This window comes from Leptodactylus fuscus, chromosome 4 (assembly GCF_031893055.1).
Source record: "Leptodactylus fuscus isolate aLepFus1 chromosome 4, aLepFus1.hap2, whole genome shotgun sequence".
In the NCBI taxonomy this organism is placed as follows: Eukaryota; Metazoa; Chordata; class Amphibia; order Anura; family Leptodactylidae; genus Leptodactylus; species Leptodactylus fuscus.
In genome coordinates, this window is record NC_134268.1 from 15,888,748 (window position 1) to 15,905,074 (window position 16,327).

At 44.2% G+C, this 16,327-nt stretch overlaps 1 protein-coding gene across 1 annotated transcript in view; it reads left to right on the plus strand.

The window, feature by feature from the left end:
• Nucleotides 1–650: 650 nt before the first annotated feature.
• The window catches only part of OC90 (otoconin 90), a 31,572-nt gene continuing 15,895 nt past the window's right edge, over nt 651–16,327 (plus strand). The window contains exons 1-11 of the mRNA XM_075271947.1: nt 651–867; nt 3,060–3,134; nt 5,096–5,152; nt 5,426–5,600; nt 5,879–5,991; nt 8,684–8,812; nt 9,664–9,714; nt 10,750–10,797; nt 11,851–11,931; nt 12,429–12,500; nt 15,626–15,670. Of these exons, the coding sequence (XP_075128048.1) occupies nt 651–867; nt 3,060–3,134; nt 5,096–5,152; nt 5,426–5,600; nt 5,879–5,991; nt 8,684–8,812; nt 9,664–9,714; nt 10,750–10,797; nt 11,851–11,931; nt 12,429–12,500; nt 15,626–15,670 (1,063 nt within the window). The remainder of the gene's footprint in view (nt 868–3,059; nt 3,135–5,095; nt 5,153–5,425; nt 5,601–5,878; nt 5,992–8,683; nt 8,813–9,663; nt 9,715–10,749; nt 10,798–11,850; nt 11,932–12,428; nt 12,501–15,625; nt 15,671–16,327) is intronic.

Consider the following 16,327-nt stretch of genomic DNA (forward strand, 5'->3'; position numbering starts at 1 on the left):
TTAGGCAACAAAAACAACAATTTCATCCAGATTTTCTGTCTCTTTTACAATTTACTACTTTTTGTTTTTACAAAATAAACACTGTATGGAAAACAAAAAAGTCACGCACGTCTCCACATTCCCCGAACCAGAACTTTTTTATTTTATTGTAGATGGATGAGGGCTTGTATTTTGCAGGACTGGTTGTCATTTTTTTCTTGATACTTCTTTCAGTACAGATCAGTGTAAATTCACTTTTATACATATTTTGCTACTTCTTATGTAAAATTATTACTTTTTCAGGATAATGTCAAAAAGAGTATCCTATTAATATTATAAATGTGAAAGTTTGTGTGTTTGGATGTTTGTTCCTCAATCACACCTGAACGGCTGAATGGATTTCATAGAAATCTCACGCACACCTACATATTGGCCAGGAAGGGGTAATAGGTTACTTTAAAAGTGTCTCACTCACCTCAAAACGCCACCGCGACCCTCAAAAGTCGTCTCCTGCTCCGCTGTCGGCCCGGGCATGACGTCAGCGCAGGTAGTTACACGCCACTCCTATTGGTGCATGGCGGTGTGTGGGCGGGATAGGGAGCCAGCATAGCAGCCCATAGGTTGGCGCCGAATTGTGGGCATGGCCAGCGCGTGGGGACCTTTTGCTCAACATGGCGGCTGGCCGCATGGTTCCAAGCACCGCTGACAAACTGGCCGGCCACACATTGCCTCAGGCCGGCGTAGCATGCAGCAGCGCACCCGGCCCAAACAAGCCCAGCTGCATGTACCCGCGAACTGTGCGGTTGGGAACACACACAGCACAGGAAGGACCGCACATGTTCGCTGAAGCTGCGGCCACGAGACACACAGCTCCCCAGCATCTACATGGTGAGTACTGCAGGAACAGGGATCGGCAGGTTGCTTAAGGGAAGGGGGGGACAACAGGTGATGGGGAGGGGTTGGAGGTTAGGGAGGCGGAGGGAGGGGTTGGCACCAGAGGGCTGAAGGTAAGTAGGGGGGAGGGGGGCAAATGGGGGGAGGGTAACCGGGGTCACAGGTAGCGGGTGGGGGGGGGAAGGGGTAGATGTAGGAGGTGACTGAAATTTCTAAAGGGGGGAAGGGGGCTGGGGGTGCAGGTGGGGGGAAAGGGGAGCGCCGGAGGTGCAGCATTGGGGCCGTGGGGTCCCGTCCCACGATGCTGTGTGAGGGGCCCGCGCCGGCCGCAAGGAAAGGGCCGTGGAGGGGCACAGGCCGCGCAAGGGTGGTTCGTGCAAGGGTGAGGGGACAGCAGACGAAGTCACGGGTTATAGCTAGTCGGATATATTTTTGTAAGAATATCTATGTAAGTGCAATAGTCGACGTGTCCAAATTTCAAGGAGCTGTCTAAAAAGAGAGGAGTAGTTTGTACAAAATTTATAAAACATAAATCCTGGTGTAGATTTTTCCTTAAATTATAAAATTTTTGCTTTTGTACTGTTAGAGGATCTGAAGCGGCGATCGCTCAGTTGCTTACATAATGCTGGTCAATGTATTAGGCCATAGATATGGAGGCCATTCTCAGACCTCCTGCTGCATGGGGATCAATCATCACCCTGTGTTCGCCTCGGGCGGTGGGTGGGACAGAGGGAGTCTCTTTACTCCGGCGCACACCTTAGATGCTGCAGCCGATACCAACTAAAGGCAAGTTGGGGATTAAGTGGCTGAGATAAGAGATTACATCATCATTTACAGGTCCATCATGTGGTGCACCATGGAGTGAATGTGCTTACCCATGGAAAATTCCTACAACCATTTATCATTCTGCACTAGCGTCCTTCCGAAGATCTTGATAGTTCTTTGAGGGATCAAGGTGGTCGGACAACTGGGCGGATACATCATGTATTGTACACCAGTGTTTTGGAGTACAAGGCAGGACAAAATCCACAATTTTTGGTGCACACCATTTGCTTTGGCTCCTGACTTGTGTAGAGTTCGCTTCTGGCGCACAGGACCTCCTAAGGTGCGCCAGAATTAGTAAGAAGCCGGATAACACTGAAGGCATGGATTATGATCGGCACATGAAGCTCAGGTTTTAAGATGAGTCCTAAGATCTTCTGAAGAAGAAGACATGTTGTTCACTTTCATTTTATTTTATCAATGGATACAATGATCCAAAAACGTCTTCTACAAATAGTCTTCTACAATGTAGGGACTTTGTCTACACTCGGTAGAACTGTGCTACAATCCTAATTTTCAGAACATATTACAATGACCTGGTCTTCTAGTGGGGTGGACTACCCAAAGTATATAGAACCAACATAATCCCTATCAACAATGGGACCAAAATCAAATATAAACGGGACAACGGGGTCATATAACGTATCAGTATGATATTGGTGTATGAAAGGAAACCCACAAACACAGACAACTCTATGTAGATATTGAAATTGGTTGGATTGGAACCTATAACTCCAATGATGGAGGACAATAGTCTTAACCACTGAACCACCAGACGGGCAAATGTAAGAAATCAGTACTATGAGAAGCACACGATATGGCGGTAATAAGTACAACGTGCTATTATGGGGAAAAGTCACATAGTATTAGGATCCAGGTTGACCCAATGGGAACGTATAGTCATCATGACCATGAACATGGCTAGTCATTGATGAGATGGGGAGACATGAAAGACTAGTCACAAAAAAATCCTACGTTCCAGGTTGGTCGGCGTCTTATCCCATCCATCAACCGTTTATAGGTTGACCAGCTGTTGGTTCTCGGTGATGCTTCCTACTTGTGTCTTATGAGATGAAATCCATTCTTGGTGGAAAAGAAGCCTAAACTTGACTATAAATGTCACAAAAGTCCATTTAGGCTCCGTCAAGATTTCCAATATTCTGTTCCATCGTAACATTCCATATTCCACAACCTCCATGTGATGGACACCAATGGGGCCCAACAGACTCTACTGACTTATAATAGGATCTGTCAGGGTTCTGTCATGGTGTCCATAACTTTCCTGGAAGAAAAAAAGGCGTCTTAGCTGTAGATCTGCACCATGTTCTTGATATTAGATCCCATCAATGTTACTTCTCTTTCAGAGACTACATATGCTCAAGAATCTGGAGGTTCTCCTGTGTTACCGGAACTTACTGACCTGCCCTTAAGAAACATTAGTAAGTAAAAAGGTGGATACTACATATCAGTCACCATATACCGCACTGTACATATTAAAGGGATCCATCTATGAGCGAAAAGGACCACTCTGGTGAAAGTAATAGAAGCCAGAAGATTTATAAAACTGTCCAAAGTATATATGATAGATCTTCTAAAAACAGCACCACAGCTGTCCTCTGGTTGTACGTGGTATTGCAGCTCATCTCCATTCACTTTAGTGAAACAAAAACTGCAGTACCACACCTAACCTGTGGACATGTGTGGTGTGACAAAGCAGTCTTGTTTTTCTTTAAGGTCCATTGTAAAAGGTGCCATCTTGTTCCTGCTGTCCTCATAGTATCCTTACTGAAGTTGTACCATAGAGTCAATGCTAGGTGAAGGTTGGGTATTAGGGTTGAGCGATCGGGATCAGAAAAGTTCGCACTCCGATCGGTGATCAAGCAAATTTCACGATCGCAATCGGCTGGAAAATGATCGGAAATTGGATTTTAAAATCTCAAGATAGGCTCAACCCTAAAAGTGACTTTTCCCATAGAGGAGCATTGACTAGGGTTGAGCGATCGGGATCGGAAAAGATTAGATTCCGATCGGCGATCGAGCAAATTTCACGATCAGGATCGGCTGGAAAAGGATTGGAAATCGGATTTTAAAATCTATCCTGAAATCTCAAGATCTCAACCCTATTGGGTATGAAAATGGTTATGTAAAAATAACATATAACGTGACTTTGTTACGACTCACGTTGCAGATCCAGAGATCACTTGCTGCCTTCATTGCAACCAATGAAGGTGAATGTGGTCACATTGCAAGCTGCAGGTTGCCAGCCACTTGGAACTTCAGGAAATATCACCACATTCATTACAATATAAGCATCATAATAAGGTGACCTTTGGATGTACAATAGGGGTCATCATGGCCATATAACAGTTGCCACATAAGTTCTCATTGCGGATTTTGCATCGGAACCCACTATGCAAAATCCACCATGGAAATATTCCTGCCATCACCAGATTTCTTACATTCACGTCAATGGAAGGTTTGGGCAGATTTTTTCAGCTAGTGTGAAATTATCCTCAAGTTTGCAAAGAGTGTGGAACGACTAATTTGTTTTTGTTAATTACTGAATAATTTTTGTAAATCGCAGCAATTCTACCTGTAGACCCGGCGACACAACACTATGTGTCAGCTGCATATAAACTATCCTTACGGAGAGGGCAAACTATTTTAGGCTCCATGTAGCGTAAACGACGCGTTTCGGCTGTGGTGCAAACACTACGTAAAAAACAGGACATTTTACAGTAATTGCAAGGTCGATGGGTCGATTGTACCTTCGGAAACCACTACAGGTGGTCTGCAAGGGTCCCATGTGAATATACCGGTTCCCATAACTTTTGATATTTTTTTTTTCTAGAAATTAGGGTTGAGCCGATCTTGAGATTTCAGGATAGATTTTAAAATCCGATTTTCGATCATTTTGCAGCCGATCCCGATCGTGAAATTTGCTCAATCACCGATCGGGATCCAAATTTTCACAATCCTGCTCATTCAACTTTTCCCACAATGATTGGCCAGTAACCAAGAATTGTGGGAACTAACGTGAGACCTCGATCCCGCCTAAAAAGATCGGGATCAGAATTCCGATTGCGATGGTGAAATTTGCTCGATCTTTCCCAATCCTGATCGCTCAACCCTACTAGAAACGCCTCCAGGCCCATCTTGAATTTTTACAAATGATCAACTGTTACAACATTCAGCGCGTTCCATAGGGTCACTGTTATTACAGTGTAGATGACAGTGATGTGGACACTCGGCCACCAGGGTCTTCTCCAAAAATCACTGCTAATCTGGATCCCGGGAGTCTGATACATCCCCACTCTTGTGTCACGGCAGCTTTGTGTAATGTTCCTTGTTTCTTCTTATAAGAATATCGTCCTTACGTGTTTTATTCGTATTCTTTCAGACAACTTTACTTTCGATGGGGTTTTTAAAAATATAGAAAGTGTGACGTCGTTCCTTGGTAAGTTCAAACCAAGATTAAGATCAAAGTGGCGACTTTTTTACGTTGATTGTTTCATGTCCATTGTGTCTGTGAATTATGTACAATGTGTCTAGTTTGGATTCCGATATCCCTGGTCGTATAAACAATCGGACACTGACTTACAGGGTGGCGCTAGGGGGACAGTTTTGCATAGATGAATCTTTGTTGTCCATATTCTGGGGTCACGTACCTGCTATTCGATCCTACAATGTGGTTGCCCCTTTGGTCATTGTTCTCCTTTGTCTTCCACAGATTGCCTGGGCTCCCATTTTACTTGGCTACAAGTCATATTCACCAACTTCCCAGCGTTACTCAATTTTGTAAGCAAATTAAAATGTGTAACTGGTCTGTGTCCCAAAGACCTGGAGGACTATGGCTGCACCTGTAGATACGAGCTGGAAGGACTACCCATAGACGCAGCTGATAGGTAAGATACAGTAGTCGGAGAACAGCTATGAAGACTGGTCAAGAGGTCGTACAGGATTAGATAAACATGGCCTCCTTCTTCTAGAAACAGCGCCACCCCTGTCCATAGGTTGTGTATGGTATAGCAGCAATGCTCCATTCAACTGAAAAGGACTGATTTGCAATACCATGCACAAACTGTGGCTAGCTGTGGCACTGTTTTGGGTTGAGATCCCCCATGTTTTTCCCACCATGTGCAATCCCTTTCAGGCCCTAAATTTATTGTGTTTTTTATTGCAGTTGTTGTTTTCAGCATCGGAAGTGTTATGAAGAAGCAATGGAGATGGATTGTACTTGGGACCCCTCTAAAATCATTGCCGATGTTAGCTGTCTCACAAAGAACCTGACATGTGGTAAGATGGTACAGACATCTTCAAGATGTTCTTTTTGTATAAGGGGTGGAAAAATGGGTGGAAGTAGTTTGAAATTCTTAGATCTGGACCCGACATGGTCACAAACCCAGTAAATGTTACCTGGTGCATGTCTACAAGGAGTCCTGGCATGATACTATGTAGACAAAAATAAGGAATTAGGGGGGAGTCGCCCTAATGGTTGTCCTGATGGATTGTCTTGGGGAGTTGCCCAAATGGTTGTCTTGATGGACTGTCTTGGGGAGTCGCCCAAATGGTTGTCTTGATGGATTGTCTTGGGGAGTCGCCCTAATGGTTGTCTTGATGTCAGACAATAAACGCCTCCGGCATTGACATTTCCCTGGTCCTCGGCTATCTAATGCTCCAGTGACGATCTACCTGCAGTAGCGATAAGTGTCCCAAAAATTTTGAGATTTTTGGATTTTGCCAACCACAATTCAATATTATACTCTGTGGCCTCTGTAGAGCAGGGGAGGTGTGGAAATATACTCACCTATGTGGGCCTCCACCACAGCGTTGAGTCTTCTCTGCCGATGTCTACCAGTCTCAGTGGTCCCAAGGGTTCAATGAGACTTGATATTGGGCCTAAGTGGTCACATGGGGCATGCCAACGTCATGAGGCTTGGGGCAGTAGATTAGTTGGGGGTCGTATAACTTTTGTTATTTTATATCACTTTTTGCTGTTTTTTAATGGTGGGTTAGTCTAAAAAAAATCTAAAAATTCGATCTGGTGTATCTGATTTTCTTCCTTACTTTTTTTCTGTTCTCCATAATTTAGCTTGTTATCGAGCAAATGTTTTACAGACTTCTGAGATTGTAATTCCTATAATTAATACGTATACGGGTGCTGGTATGGCCAAGATTATCCATAATTGTCCTCACGTTCCCAGTGGATGGAAAATACTGAAATACTGATGTCACAGATGACAAAAGTTTTCATCAATTTTTCCACCTTTAGCACTGAAATCAATAAGATGGTAGATAGACAACAAATATCATCCATGTTAGCAGTGACTTTGGTCCCTAATATCATGGAGCAAACCATATGAGTAGGGTTGAGCCGATCTTGAAATTTCAGGATCGTTTTTAAGATCCAATTTTTGATCATTTTCCAGTCGATCCCGATCGCTCAACCCTATTCATGATATAGACATGAATAGGGTTTAGCCGATCTTGAGATAACCTCCGACCTCGATCCCGCCGGAAAAGATTGGGATTGGAATCGCGATCGTCAAATTTACTCGATCACGATCTTTTCTGATCCTGATGGCTCAACCCTACTTATGAGAAAATCGATCATTCGAGCAGGATGATCCCTCCCATCTCCAACGTGGCCGAAAATCTAAATTTTTGAATTTCAATGTTTTCATTCGTTTCCATGAATGTAATGGAGGTTTTCATTTTAACGTGGAATTTAGACTATCTTTAGTGTCAAAAATGGGAACAGACTCTCAGGCTGTATTCACACGAAAAACAACCATTTTAATAACTGTGGCGGTCAATGGGTCCATTTGCATCAATTTTTTGTCAAAAAAAACTGACATGTTCTATCTTTGTCTATCAATACGGATATAGATAGAACCATGTGAATAGACCCATAGAGGGTTTTATAACTGTCGTGAACTTGAGTAGATCAAAAAATTTGATGACCCACGAAGGGGTTTTAGGATATTTTTTACGGGTATTCTTTTAGCTAAAAATTTCTGCTCAAGTTATACTATAACTAGAGATGAGCGAGTAGTATTCGATCGAGTACCACTCGCTATTCGAATGGAAAAATTCGATGCAGAACCAGCATTGATTGGCCGAATGCTATACAGTCGGCCAATCAACGCTGGTTCTTCTCCTACCTTTAGAAGTCTTCTCCGTGCAGCGTCCCGGTGGCGTCTTCCGGCTCTGAATTCACTCTGACAGGCATCGGGCCTGGGCAGAGCTGACTGCGTGTGCCTGTGCTACAAGAAAATGGTTGCTTTGACTGTAGGCGGCCATTTTCTTGTAGTGCGGGCATGCGCAGTCGGCTCTGCCCAGGCCCGATGCCTGGCAGAGTGAATGAAGAGCCGGAAGACGCCGCGGGGACGCTGCACGGAGAAGACTTCTCGGAGGATCCAGCCCGACCCTCACTCGTGGACTTGGTAAGTATAATTTGATCAAATGTTGCCGACCCCTGAAACGAGCATTTTTCCCCCATAGACTATAATAGGATTCGATATTCAATTCGAGTAGTTGAATATTGAGGGGCTACTCGAAACGAATATCGAGTATTTAACTACTCGCTCATCTCTAACTATAACCAATTATAGGAACACAGCAGGCAAGTATGGCGGACACTATGTATCTATATTCTATGGTCCAGTCCACTAGATACAAGAATCCATTCTCTATCCAAGTAAGGGCCTATAGATGTAGCCGAGCTGACCTTTGTCACTTGCCATTGTGCGGTATTAGATTATTGCCTCTAAGTCCATGCAAGACATAATAATGAGCTGAAATCCAAGTATCCCCGAATTCAACCGTATTTATGTTTTGTCACAATCCCCCTTTAATAAGCCGATGCGAGGGTTACCGTCGGGGTGAATGGCGGGGGTCTGTGTGCATTGTACATGGAGTTATAAAGCAGGACAGATGGTGGAAAGCAGATCTATAAATGGGGTCTTGTGTTTGTCTTACCCCCCAGAGTCTGGCAGCGATTGTGAGAAACTCCTCTGTGACTGCGACAAAGCCGCCATTGAGTGTTTTGTGAGCACGCAGATTAACTCTTCGCTGAAAGGAATGGATATCACGTTCTGCCCCGCTCCTGTTACAGGTACAAATTACACAATGTCAACCTCCGAGACAACTAAACCTCCCAGACACACAGGTGGCCGCGGGCCCTACACAAGGCCGGGAGACCACTGGCGCCCTCTCATGGGAGTCTCTAGATTCAAGAAAAAATTTGGGCAAGTGTATTGGAACGTTAACTCTCTGGCAAATGACTTGGTAGCGGTATTATCCCATTACGGCCATATTTGGGGGAGTTTTATATTTTTTTTTTCATATTTTTATTTTTTTTTATTCTTCCATTGACAGAGCTGTAAGAGAGCTATGTTTTTGTCGGATAAATTGTACTTTGTAATGGTTCCATTTATTATTCCATTCAATGTGCTGAAAAGCTGGATAAGAAACTCTGAGAAAAACTGAGTTTGTAACTTTCTTATATTTTTTTAATTTTTATTTTTTTAATTATATATATATATATATATATATATATATATATATATATATATATATTTACAGTATTCACTGTGCATTTTGGGGAATGTCTGATGTTGAAAAGAGAAATTATTTAAAATTTTAGCAATTTAAATTTTTTTTTTTAATTTTACGTTAAGACCCCCTTTGGGTCTTGAACCCCAGTGGGTCTGAAGATTAGTTCAATATATTGCAATGCTCCCAAATCCATTGAACTCAATAGGCTTCTGGCTTTCTAGGCAATGGATTGCAGTCCCTGGATGGGGGACAACGGTGATACCAAAAATGGTAGCGTCTGGGCCCCGGTAAAAGATGGTTGCTATTGTTCTTGCCCCTCTATTGATGTTATGGTGGCACTTGAGTCATATTTATCGAAGTGAGAAATTATCCATTGACCTAACTGTTTTCTCTATTCATCTATTTTAGTCACCCCAGAGATCACATCCCAGAATGGCGACAGGGTCCTGGACTCCAAACGTAAGTCCTACACTGCGGATCATCACCAGTTTATTGGCCGCCTGTACCATGTGCAGAGGGCTGCGCCATATGGGTGACACTCCACAACGGGGATGATATGGGAATATATTGTCATCTAGACAGTGGTGCAACTAAACTTCTGGGAGCCCTGGAATAAACTTTGACCAAGGCCCCCACTCCATATCCTTGCTAGCAGTGGTTATGGGTACTGCAGCAGTATCCCGGGGACAGCTATAGCACCTACAACTGCTGTTACCAAGTATACGTTGAGCAAGGAGCGAGTCTTCTGGCCTGTAAGCGTGCTCCAGGGACCAGCTGATCTGCGCGGGTCCTAATCATCAGGAATCTATCATTCATGGATAACCTTAGCGATGTTATATTAGATTAATTTCTATATTATGTTATAACGCCGTATCACATAAATACTTACAGTATATTTGGTGGTTGTAGAATACACGACCTCATCCAACATGGCGGCTCCACATACAGACGACTCCTGTTCTTTATTCACACTGTGTTATAATTCCCAGGACCACATCTAAATTCCCAGCCGGATGGGATTATGACATAAGCAGATGCTCCGTTTTCCTCCCACACGAGCTCCGAACTTCTTCTACCTTTGCTACTTACAATACTTGGCCGTTGGGCTTGTGCTAAATTCAACCTGGATCGCTCTCGGGTCTCCTCCGAGTATAACACAGCTGTCTGTCTCTCCTACTGAATATGCAATTCAGCTGCGTCTTCTACCTTCCAGGCAGTGATTCATGCTGATCAGTGGGGGGATATTGGGATATGTACCAGAGGATATACTTAGACATGGCGTATCTCATCTATAATTATCATTGCCTTTGGAGAACAGCAGATGTGACTGTAAAGGAGATGACATGGTGAGGTTTTCCTTCCCACGGTGTGGGGGAGGAGTAAGAGATATATTTAATATACGTTTCATCATAACAAGGTGTAATATCTTCATCTGTAAGATCTTTCGATGTCTTGGCTTGTAATGACTCTTTAACGTCTTTGTCTATTTTGTAGCTCAGCAGAATAGAAGTGCGGGGACTTTGTATGGGGCCAGCCAAGATGGTAGGTCAATATGACTTGACTTAAGACTTAATTGTTAACCTTCTGCCATGTAGGAGATCTTGAGGAAGAAGCAACAAAGAATAAAAAACATTCTGGAAAATTAGTTGGTCCATGGCTACTGCAGGGGCTTCAGCCCCCAATGTTGGAGAATGGATCATTAGTCTTAGGGTAATGGTATCCAGATCAGTAAGACATTGTTACAATCTTAGGACAAAGAGGAAAGTAGAATAGAGAGTTACATAGGATTGAGTAAGATGGGGAAAGAGGGAGTGAGAGCTGGTTAGAAATGGGGCCGTGTTCATAAGTGACCCATCCAGGGTGGGAAAGGAAAGGTCTAGAGCAGGGTTCGATGGAACCTTAGGCCCTATGCACGGTTCATATTGTATACCAGTAAAAAAACATAGACCTATGTCTTTAATTTGGAAACAAATCATATTTGATTGATCACTAAAGAAGGGTTCGGTGAATGTGCAGATGAAACTGGTGGGGTCGGTACCTCAAACAAGGTTAAGAACCACTGGTCTAGAGGCAAGCCGGGGTCGTAAGCAGGAACAGGTAAAGAACAAAGTCAGGAGGCAAAGGCAAGGTCAAAGGTCAAGGCCAAGGGTCAGATCCACAGGTTATCAGATAACAGGAGAACGCTTACTACCAGGACACTGGGTACAACTGAATAGCCAGCACTGGAGTGGTGCCAGAACACAACTTAAAGAGCACAGAATCATAAGGAAAAACCCCACCCAGATCCCGAGAATCCAGACATACAGAGATGAACCCCTGCCAGCCCTGACCAGCCCCCGGACAGCACCAACACTGCTACTTCCTTCACCCCATTCCTCCATGTACCCGCTCCTGCCTCCAGCCTTCCCCTTTCTTTATAGGACCAGTATTATGACCCCAGCCGATCTTCAACTCTTAAGACTCTTCTCCTGATTTGGAAGTTGTCTGAGCAATAAGATTCCGGGTGTTCCTTTGTAGATGTGTAACACGTTAGTTTGCCTGCTCATTTTCTGACCTCTGTCTGTATACCCATCTCCATTGCTCTTATGTCTCCAGTGGCAGAATCTTTAGCGCAATCATTTCGATCTTTTACGAAACTGAGAATAATGTCTATACAACAAAATCTAAATCTCCGAGGTAGGAAATAAAAATAAGAATTCATCTTAAATTGGATTGTGCGCCTGCTATACACCCCAGCTCTATTGTATGCTCCGCCATAGTCCAGATTATCATTGGGGAAGAGAGAGAGGAAGTTATTAGTCTCATGTCTTGGGAGAAGCTAAGTCTGGGCTATAGTAATAAAAGGCTCCTCGGAGAGGACATCGTGTTCTAAAGTGAACCTTGATCACGTGGATCATACTATTAGCTATTAAGTGTATATAAAAGGACATCTCCATCCGAGTACAAAGTATACGCTCCGGTACCAGGCACAGCTATACTCTTATGCATAGGATTGTGTCTAGAGATGAACAAAGGAATCTGGAGACAGTTTGGATCCCAATTTTCTTGCACCTGGCACTCCTGTGTCTTCTTCTGGCCTCCTGGGTGATGTGATGCGTTCGGAGGTCACCATAGAGGCCTGTGATTGACCAAAGTAATACAATGTTTGGTAACACATGTATGATCATCTACAGGAGAACTGAGGCCCCTGCAAAATGACTTGACGGTCTTTCCTTCTGCGGAGGAGATCACCACTGCTTTCCAAAGTGAGTAACGTCCAGGACTGAATTTTCAAGGTACCTGTAGGTGGCAGCGTGGGGAATAGCTCCTGGTACTGAGGGTCAAGGTTGGATTACAAATAATGAGTAGTCTCTATTCAATGATTACATATTGTACACATTGTAACGTTTGCAGTCCAAGCCCACCTACATCTTGCTCCTCCAAGAGATCATGGATGTTGGGTTAGTCACAGGACCTTTCCCCATCCCCAACTTTGCTTTATGCCCTTCAATAAATGTTGCTGCACTGATTCCAGTACAGTTGGATTTTTTTCTCTAGCCCCCACCATTCCCGAGCAATCAGTGCTGTTAGATTAAGCTCTGAACTTTCAGGTGTCTTATGTCTGAGCTGGAGCATGAAGTCTGGGACTGCCCACATGACAGGAGAAAACCAACATAGTATATGAAGTGCTGAAACAGAATTTATTGCTCGGGAATGGTGGGCGCTAGAGAAAAAAAATTCAACTAGATCAAAATCAGTGCAGCATCAACTAGTGACGAAGGCAAAGAATTGGAGTTGGTGGAGGTGGAAAGGGTCGGACTGGGGTGTCTAGGGCCCACCAGTGGAATTGTTTCTAGGGGCCCACCACCAGGAACCTGCAGACCAGCGATACCGAGACAGGGCAGCTAAAGGTAATACCATCTTGTGAGCCATGCTGCTCACCCGCCATACAACGTGCAACAACATACTACCTAAACCTACTGCTACACACTGTATGGAAAGTGATCAGCATGGCTCCTAGAAATGTTACCATTACCTGTAGCCAGGCTGTCCTGGAAGAGCTGATCTGCAGCGGTCCTGGATGTTGTATCATCACAGATGTAATACTGATGGCCTATCCTAAGGACAGACCATCAACATTATAAAGATGGATAAATCCTTTAAAGATTTGTCCAGGAATTGGAGCAACCCATGTGCCTGGCAGGAGGTGTAAAATAAAAATAATAAATAAAAAGCGCCTTCACCTGTCCCCATTGCTCCATTGTCCGCCGCCAGTGTCCATTTAGTCTCGTGCCGGCACCTCCTTGCTGGGAGTCCTGCACCTCATGTGACCACTGAAACCAATTAGATACAGGATTTCCAGAAATGAGGCCATGAGACCGAACGGACACAGGCAGGAGGATAACGGGGGATGGGGACAAAAGCTCAATGAAAACCACTGCGTCTCACGTCTGTGCCTAATCTTTAAAGAGGACCTTTCACCATTTGGGGCACATGCGGATTAATACACTGTTAGAAAGGCGTTTATGTCAGTCAATCAGTAACGCCCTTCCTCGCAGTAGTGTCTATTGCGCTGTACTGTGTGAGGGGGCTTTGCTTACCGCCTAGTGATGACGCTGAGCGGTAAGGAACGCTTCTGATCTCACAGTACAGTGCAATAGATGCTGCTGGGAAGAAGAACGTTCCTGACTGACTGTCAGAAATGCCCATCTGACAGTGAAGAGCTACGGTACCGGGACCGATAGCTCTTTACTGGGGGAACAGAACAGGAAAGCTGCACTGAATTCAGCGCACTGTCGGCTTTCTAGCGGTATATAAAACCGCATGTGCCCCAGGAGGTGAAAGGTCCTCTGTAACATCTCAATATACTGTACATCACACTACAAGGATAAGACCTAGCACAGCGTCCCACAGCCAAAAAGCGCTGCAGGAAAACCCCCGGCGGCAACACATCAGTTTTTCCTGCAGCGCTTTTTTCAGAAACTCCACAGAGGTTTGCTCTGAGGACTTTCTGTTTCCATTATACCTATACTGCAACACTACACACTCATACATATACATTCATATATACTTACTCACACACACACATATATATATATATATATATAATTAGCATAGCATATACACATTTATATACATTCATATACCATATATACTATATATACTCACATATATACATACACACACATTATTATAGCATACGGTATATACACACACATACCTGTATACAAACATACAGTCCTCAGACAGTATACAAGACACATACTTTAACCCTTAAGTACTATCATGGTGTCTATCATAATGATATGTGTATGGTAGTGGTGTATGATAGACACCATGATAGGACTTAATGGTTAAACAAATGTACACATATACATATTAAACATTACATTTTACTAAAAAAAAAAAAGGAAAAAATATACTCACATTTGTGGATCATTGCAGCAGCAGCAGCAGCAGACTCCTCTGTCCCCACACGGGCCGATGTAAGCGATGACTCACTGCTGGGAGGGGGAGGGGAAGGAAGTCCGGGCTGCAGAGATCACTTCTAAAGATTGCAGGGACAGCTGCAGCCCCTGGTGTGCTCCGGAGTCCGATGTATACTTTCCTTATATTAATAGGGAAAGTATAGCATCGGCAGGAGGCCCCTCTCTGTAAGTGTCGGGGCCCTGGGAAACTGCAGCAGCCGGGCATCTTTAGTAATTACAGCGCTGCCGGCAGCCTGGGGCCCCGAGCTTACGATCGGGCCCCTGCCACTAGCAGTGCTCAGTTTATCAATGCAAATGCATTGGACAGGGGCCTGAACCAGCCCCTGATATCCCGATCGGGCCCCTGACCAGTGCTTCTGCATTGACGAAATGAGCACTGTCAGTCCAGGCTGGGGCCTACCGGGGGATTCCCCGGTACCCCGGCGGGCCAGTCCGACCCTGGAGGTGGAGAAAGATCCTCTTTAAGTTATTGTCCTCTGAGCCCCTTCACTTTCACTCAAGCCACAGGGAAATCTGTCTGCAGCCAATCCTCAGTGTTACCAGGTTATATCAGGCTCCTTCCCCCATTTGAAAGTATCTGATGAATTTTGGTTCCCAGATTGCTAGTCCCGCCAAAGATGTCCCTGTTTCTGTGATTTACTATCTACCTGTGCTTGACCTTGGCCTGTTACCTGACTCTGAACTTGTGCTGCCTGTCCTGACCTATTTCTCTGCACATACTCAGCCTGCCCTGACCTCAGCCTGTATCTTTGTCTATTCTCCTTCCTGTGTCCTCGGTGAGGGGTCTCTGGGCACATCTGGTTTGGAAACACAATGAGTCTACACCCGCTATTACACATATGAGGTTACTCCCTGCAGTCCTCTCTTGTAACATTAATAGCAATGTATGTTTTTCGTTTAAGGTTCAACTTTTCCTCCCGATACACCTGACGTAGAACCTTCCATGGGTAAGTACTGACTATATTCTATCTGCTGTGTTAGAGAATAGAGATAGACAGGAGATAGATAGATAGATAGATAGATAGATAGATAGAGAGATAGATAGGAGATAGATAGATATGACATAGATGGAAGATAGATAGGATAGATAGATAGATAGATAGATAGATAGATAGATAGATAGATAGGAGAAGATGGATAGATAGATAAGACATAGATATGAGATAGAAGACGGATAGATTCAGTAAAATCCCATTTGCTACATTTATTCCGGAATTGGAAGCAGCCGCCCTGCCGTGTGTATGAGGACGTGTCAGTGATCTATGTATAAGGGTCACACCACATTATAAATGCCCCTTCAGGGGGGATACTGTAGATTTTGCCATTATTGAAGTGTGAGGGATTTGGCCCCACATGTCAGGAGGCCTCATGGCCGGGATTATACGATTATACGGAGGTGATAAGAGCTTCTCCTCCTGGCAGTGATTTGTGATTGCTCACTTCTGTGTTGTTGTTACAGTCACATCGCAGCCGCACAGTTGTCCCCATGCTTCATAAAGCCCAAGTTCATAAAATTGATGAAATCCAATGTAATGGCTGCTATGAGGCTGCTGTGACTTCTCACTCATTGCCATAAATCAGGCAAACGCCTTTGAAAGAAAAGT